Source organism: Apiospora kogelbergensis (assembly GCF_038363985.1).
Source record: "Apiospora kogelbergensis strain CBS 113332 chromosome Unknown utg000010l_segment0_segment0, whole genome shotgun sequence".
Classification (NCBI taxonomy): domain Eukaryota; kingdom Fungi; phylum Ascomycota; class Sordariomycetes; order Amphisphaeriales; family Apiosporaceae; genus Apiospora; species Apiospora kogelbergensis.
The window spans coordinates 239,864-246,980 of NW_027117427.1; the positions used below are offsets into that span (position 1 = coordinate 239,864).

At 49.9% G+C, this 7,117-nt stretch overlaps 1 protein-coding gene across 1 annotated transcript; it reads right to left on the reverse strand.

Annotated features, from left to right (window-relative positions):
* Positions 1-1,359: 1,359 nt before the first annotated feature.
* PG998_014227 (serine protease family protein) lies at positions 1,360-4,397 on the reverse strand (the record flags this gene model as incomplete). The annotated part of the gene is made up of 4 exons (XM_066881043.1): positions 1,360-1,463; positions 1,593-1,733; positions 1,790-3,994; positions 4,052-4,397. 4 exons carry the CDS (start codon positions 4,395-4,397, stop codon positions 1,360-1,362), a joined length of 2,796 nt encoding a protein of 931 aa, XP_066723895.1.
* Between the last annotated feature and the right edge of the window lie 2,720 nt (positions 4,398-7,117).

Consider the following 7,117-nt stretch of genomic DNA (forward strand, 5'->3'; position numbering starts at 1 on the left):
CAAAGTTTCTTCCATCGAAGCATTCAGATGATAATGGTGTTATAGGGGCAACGGCCTTGCTGGAGAAAAAGTCCGCTGTCTGGTCCTCTGTCCACGGCGAGAGAATAGAAAGGATATCCTCGCTGCCTAGCCGTTCAAACTCGAGTGATAGACCATGATAGGAGAAGTCGAACCACGAGGAATAATAATCTTCCTCTAATTGATGAGCTGGGTCGTGAACTCCTCCGAACGATCCCGCAGCACACAGCCCTCATCTACACGGATGGCTCCTTCGACGCCCGAGGGAATCCAACGAGGTCTGCAGCGGGCCTCTGTTCCTTCGCCCCGCACACGAGAGCAGCCAAATGCTACTCGTGGAACCTGGGCCCAGGCCTCCGGATTGCGGATGCAGAGCTCACATGCATACACAAAGCCCTGCGAATTGCCCGATCGTGGAATGCTCCCTGCTACATCTTTACCGACAGCCAGGTCGCGCTCCGCCAGACGCAAGGAACTAGCTATCTGGCCAGGCAAGTGAACAGCATTGCAGAATCTCTCCAGTACCCTGTCCAGCTCCACTGGTGTCCGGCGCACTGTGGGATCCGGGGCAACGAGATTGCCGACAAGCTAGCGAAGAAGGGGCTTCAGAAGCCCCTCCCACGACACAACCGGCAAGACCAGCTCGTATCCCTCAGCTGGCTGAAGAGCCAGATCCACCTAAAGGTGAAAGAAAGATGGAAGCAGCTGTGGGACCTCGAAGAACAGAATGAAGACCATGGCCGACGCGTTCACGGCCTGGGGAAACAATACCGACTGCTGACTAGGAAGCCGCCGAAGTTTGCGATGAAGCCCTTTGACTACTCTGGATTTCCTCGGAGTGTCACGTCCGCGTATCTTCAATTACGCACAGGCATCGGACACATAGCAACTTACTTACATATCATAGGGAAAACCGACTCAGACGTCTGTAGGTATTGCGCCAGAACGAGGCAGACGACAACGCATCTCCTACTCTACTGTCGGCACTTCAGCAGGCAGCGACAGCAGTTACAGAGGCAGCTCATGGGGCTCCCTCTCACGACTAGCGTTCTTTTCACTACCATGCGTGGAAGGGGAGCTCTGCTCTCGTTTCTACGGGAAACAAAGCTTCCCTTTTGTTAACTACAACGAACAGGCTGTGCATGGACAGCAAGTTGAGCGATGGAATTTCCGGATTCTACTCTCCTGGTTTAAAGGAGTAAGTCCTCTTCAGGGCTAGGTTTGTCATAGTGTCTGTCATAGCTAGGTAGCTGCACACGGACAATAAACTTGATTCAAAAAAAAAAGTGAACTATGGCCCTTGGGGCACCCCTTGACAGCTTCCTAGAAAGTCACATAGTGCTAATTGTAACCGAGTACTTCCGTCATAGTAACGGTGAAAGAGGCAGCAGAAGGGAAGGGTTCGGGATGCGACTCCTGCAATTTAGGCTCACTGGTACTGTCTCCTATACACTTCCATTACTTTTGCTAGCTTTCTACTAAGTGCTTCTCCCAAAATAATGCGAGCTTAAGACTTAGATCCGTTTCATCTTCTCATTAAGCTGTCCTATCCAGCCCCTACAAGCTCCCAGTACCTAAGTTGCTTGCTGACGCTTCCCGACGCTTCCATCCTTTCGACGTCTTGATCCACTCTTCGAGCGGGTGGTACAGATTGTCGCTCTTTACAGTAATCACCGACTCTTTACCATTCAGTCTTACCAATTTGACACGAAAATCTGATCAGGTGTTAGCTGTTGGAAACTTTGCCCATAAATTTTCCATGAGTACTCACCAGTTCCGGTCTCAATGGCCTCCATAAAGGTGGAAAGATCCGGGGTTGGAGTGTTGTTAACCTGCACAATGAAGTTCGTAGGTTCTAGGTTATGGAAAGCCGAAGGTGAACCGAGGGAGTGAGAGCTTATGTACACCTTACTGGGAAGCTTCCTGACCTCCTGGTAGACAGCATAATGCGGAGCGTGAATGATGGCACCACACCAGCTGATGACGCGGGTCTTTTCCAGATCTTCCGCAGGAAACGTAACCACCTCAACGCCTTCCACGATTCCTTGGCGGAAAATCATGAAGCTCAGTGTCTCTTGCGAATTTGCCAAACTGAGACTAGAGGCGTCCGTTGCCAGCTGCACATTCACTTCCAGAATAACATCGCTCTCCAAAAGCCCACACTGGTAGTCGGCGGAAGGTTTGGAGACCTGCAAAACCTGAGGCGCGATCTTGTTTTTAGGCGATAAACGGGTTATCCAGTTGTCAGGCACTCCGATCACCCGAGCTTCGTCCAAAGAGATAACCCGAAAATCAACAGGGAGAATCCGGTATTGCTGGGTTTTGTTCCAATCCCGTGGCGGCGCAACGCCATACCTCGTCCAGTTTTCCATGCCTTCTTCGTCGTCTTCGCGATAGGCCAAACAGAGAACTTGGACGATGTCGCTGTCATCGATACATACAGAGACTTCATCGCAAGCAAAAACCTTATCGGTATCTATGGTAATGCCTTCAAAAGGAGACGGGCGGTACCATGGGAGTTCGCAATGGCCATCTTGAGGTATAACGGTATCGATTGATGTAACACTGGTGGCAACAGAGTGGAAGTTGTTTCCTTCCCACCCGAGGAACGTTAGCTGGTCTCCGACAGCAACGGGTCCAGTTCCGAGTTTGATGCTTGGTATACTGGCCACTACTAGCTTCGGATCGTACCGTATCAACACCATGTTCGACAAGGGATGGAATCCTCCGATTTGGATTGAACCAGAGACGGTGATTGAACCAGCAATGGTGATCAATATATCGCCAAGACCATGGCCCACGACACTTCGCGAAGCTAAGATAAGACCTTGTTCCCCATCGATAATCAGGCCGCGACCCTTGCGCTGCTGATCGACCAAGTCCATGAGTACAGGGCTACTGAAAGTCAGTGCTACAAACAGACGTGCATAGCCATGCGAAGGAATGACTGCAGTCTGTATCTCTGGGGGCAAAGCCTTGGCCAAATCTAGGATCTCTGTATAGTCCCATAGGCCAGAGAAATCATTGCGTTCTGCCTTGCGCATCTTTCGCCAATGTTTGTCAATACTGATAACGCGCTGCTCGACGATGTTGGGGTTCCGCAAGTCCATGTACCTAAATGTGAGGCGAGTACGGTCAGGAGTGGACTGGATAATGGTAGCAAGATTCGAGGCACTGGAGATATCCTCGCCTTGGACGGAAAGGAGAATGAAATCCTGCTTCGCATTATCCAATGAGGCACAATAAACACCCTTGCAAGGGATGTTGTAGGCTTGTGCTTTCTGATCCGACATGTCGTGGAAAATTCCGCCTGCTATCTGATAAAAGCAGCGAGGCATAAGCTTATCGAAATCTTGGACTTGTACTTCAGCTTCGATATCCCGGTTTCCTCGTCGTAGTAATAGTATGACTGATTGATCAACTCTGGAGTCGAAAGTAGCTTCGAGGGAAGAAGGATTGAGAACTATTATTCCGTTGACCTTGATCAAGATGTCGCCAACTTCGACCTTGCTGTAGGATGGCCCTTCTGGTATGACTCGTTTGGCAACAAGCATGCTGGATGCTCCGTGGAACCCCGTTCGTATATCAGCCTCGAGACTTGGACTCAACCCAAGATTGCGACAGTCATAAAACGACTTCAGATCAAACTGGCACTGAATAGTGCCGCGTTTGATGGGTAGGTTCTTCCGAAGGCACTCGAGAGCCTTCAAAGGGCCGTCTGGCGGAAGAAAGACGTTTGTAGAGGCCAACTGATAGCCAGCACACATCAGACCGACGACGTTGCCATCAATGGCGACGACTGGACTACCGGAACTTCCTCCTGTTGCATTACAGCTTGCTTGGTAGTAGCATGTGTTGTAATCGTTGTATTCTCCGCCAAGAATGAGCGGATTGCGATCGATACGGCTGATATGACCAGACAGGATACTGAGTCTTTGTGCATTGTCATTTCCGACCATGCGGATCTCAAGGCCGACTACAAACCACGTTAGGGACTTTTCCTATTATAGGTTGGAAGTTGAGTCAAAAATACCTCTCGCTCGGTCAGGTTCAAGTGACAGACTTGGAATGTCTATTCCCTGAACATCCGCCGGGTCAAATCTCAAGAATGCGAAGTCATGGATCGGATCCCGATGAGCAGGTTTGACAACAGCCACTTCTTCGTTGTTGAAGACGGCCCATCCCACAAAGGGACCGCAACCTACAACGTGCCGGTTGGTTAATATGTAACCAGTATCCACCACAAACCCGGTGGCTTCGGATTTTCCGGTGCAATCCGTATCGAAGCTGACAGGACGATAGAAGCGAATTACAACAACACTTCTCTTAACCCGTTCGAGCGTTGAAGTCCAATCAGGTGCTGTTCTCTCAGAAGACATCGTTGGTTTGGGTTTGCTTGTCGGTTGGGCAGGGCAAGTCGAAGAGAGAAAGGTGGTAATCTTGGAGGAGCAATGGGGAAGTGAGTTCAGATTCCGATTTATTTATTTGGAGTCTGTGACGTTAAATTAATAAGGGTCGGGCTGGTCTTATTCGTGAAGTTGCTATACTGAAGACGGCTACCATGATGGGTTGGTGGGCCGGCCGTGATCATGTCCGATATGCAACGCTCGACGGTGGTACGTGGCTGGTTTCCAGCGGTGTGAGAACTGGATGTCTTGGAAGCCTCGCTTACAAATTCAAAGGCAGTATTGTCCACTGTTCGCATCACTTCCTATAAGCGACGGCTTAGCGTTGCGCTGGCTATTCCGGTCGCATGCGCTGTTCCGACCTGCTGATCTCCTTTCAACCCTTGCTCTGTTCCTCTGTTTCGCGTCCGCAGTGGATGGAGTTGCGCCACTGTTGAGGGCATGCATTTGATCGGTTACGGGGGGTCTGGGTCTCGAATCCAGTACTCGAGCCCGTACACGAACCAGGCGGACGAGGATCCATTGTGAAGCGAAGAATGTCTGAGTGTCCGTCCAGGCGTGATTCGTAAGCCATGGGTCTGATATAAAGACTTTTGCATTATCACACATGCGTGATTGACGCAGGTAACGTAATTGAGGCATGGGGTACGATTAGCAAGGCGGGAAGTCAACAGGTTGGGGACTGCTCGTTCAGATGAAGGCCAGTATTCTCTTGCATGGGTGCTCATCTCGCTTCCTTGGATATTGGATACATCACTATATGAAAGAGCTCGAGTTTGTGTCTTGTTTGCCAAATTACCCCCTTATTTGACCAGGAGACTCATTATTTGACCAGGAGACTCAGTGTTGGGGCTGAATTTGACCTTTGTCAGCTGTATAGATACCCAACTCTATAGTTATCCTACCATGTTATTCACACTTTGGAGTCCTGGAAGGCGATAAGAAACTCGGCCTTGGGTAATGTGATTAACAAAGCTGATATCGGAATCAACATCTCTTCATCGGCTCTGCTTCATGGCACCCAGCACCACGTTGGCCAGTTCTGTGTTCAAAGGGGCAGTTGAAAATCTGATGTGCTAGCGACATGGAGACCAAGCTCAAAACATCTTATCTAAATGGGAGTCACAACGGTAGAAAACCGTAGGATCCTTAAATATTGACAAGACAACACTCCACAGCTTTGTTTGCTCTGCAACTCATTTTCGTGCACATCGTCTGGTTGCCTAGCCTCGACAGTTTCTAACATATCACATTAACAACCAAGTGATTAAACTCAAGTAATTTCCCAAGTTCCTGTGGATTCTTGACTCTAACCAGTCCTAATCCTCGTGAGCGCTGTCGACTCTACATAGCCGCGCTTTCGGTCACGTCACGAAGGCCAGCACGACAGCAAACCAGCACACGCGTCGGACGCCGTCGTGACGCGACAAAGAACCTCCCAGCGGAGCAGCAAGAAGCAGCTCCTTTCCCTGGGTCACGGGTCGTCCATCCCCGCAATCCGACCGCCATGTCCGCGTGAAAGAGTGCCCGGCCCCAGGCTGGCATCTATTTACTGATGGAGGTTCCTGGGACAGCCGCAGCCCCGTCGTCGGTATTTCCTGAAGAGCAAGATACCCATTCCCGCTAGTGATAATCATCCTACTCTCACTATTGTATCCATCTGGGAACTTCTTGAACCCCCTATCCGGCAGGAAATCCACATTGATGGAATCGCCAGTGCCATCCCAAAAAGACGTAATGACTTTATAAAGCTTGGATGTTGGTACAGTGCAGATCGAGAGATCCAGGCGATCATCCAGTGTTGTTTGTAATGGGTAGGGGTTGTGGTCTTTCAGTCATTTATTGGGAAAAGGCTGTGCAACTGCCCGATTAGCCGCTGCTAAAGCAACCATGCTGAGTAATAGAACCGCCTTCATAAGGAGGCAACTTTTACCTCGATCGACTTTTGGTGCTAGATGTGCCTACTGTGACCCAAATCGGATATAGTGTACACGGCAAAAGTCTATTCGGGGCTACGTCGTCAATAATGCCGCTACCCAGCTGGTGCTGTTACGCCATAACCGGAATAGGGGAGCGGAATCCACATAAAAGCGCCTTCCAGACACGCTTCTACACAAGCTTCCCACTAGTACATACCGTACAGAACTATAGTCGCACATCGCAGCTTATCGTCAGGATAGATTATATATCACGAAAGGAAGCATAACTTGGATTGGATTGGATTGGTTGTTGCCACCCTTGACCAGTACCACCACCTTCGCAAATAGCCGTTAACGTTGGCGAGCTTCGCGCCCCCTTCGAACAAAGACGTAATAAAGAACGAAGAAACACAGCTGTATGATGAGTAGAATTGCGAACGCCTCACAGTTCCTCGCAAGGTAATCCTCCCTGCTACCAGCAAGCCAATGCCACCAATCCCAGCAGTACTTTGCCGTGAAGCCGGCCAAAATGGCGATGGAGACGGTATAGATAGCCTCTATAATCAAGCATACAACAGTAATATCGGCAAGAGTTTTGCTATTTCTCTCCGTGTGGAAATAGAGCACGCCGTAGGATGCCAAAACCTGCAAGCCAGAAAGAATTGCGCCCACACAGCAGAGTGCCACCACGAGCCGGGTATGTTCGGCATCAGTGGGCATGTTGTGACTCTCAAAGAAAGACCGAAGGGGTATATTCGTGAACCATGCAAAATA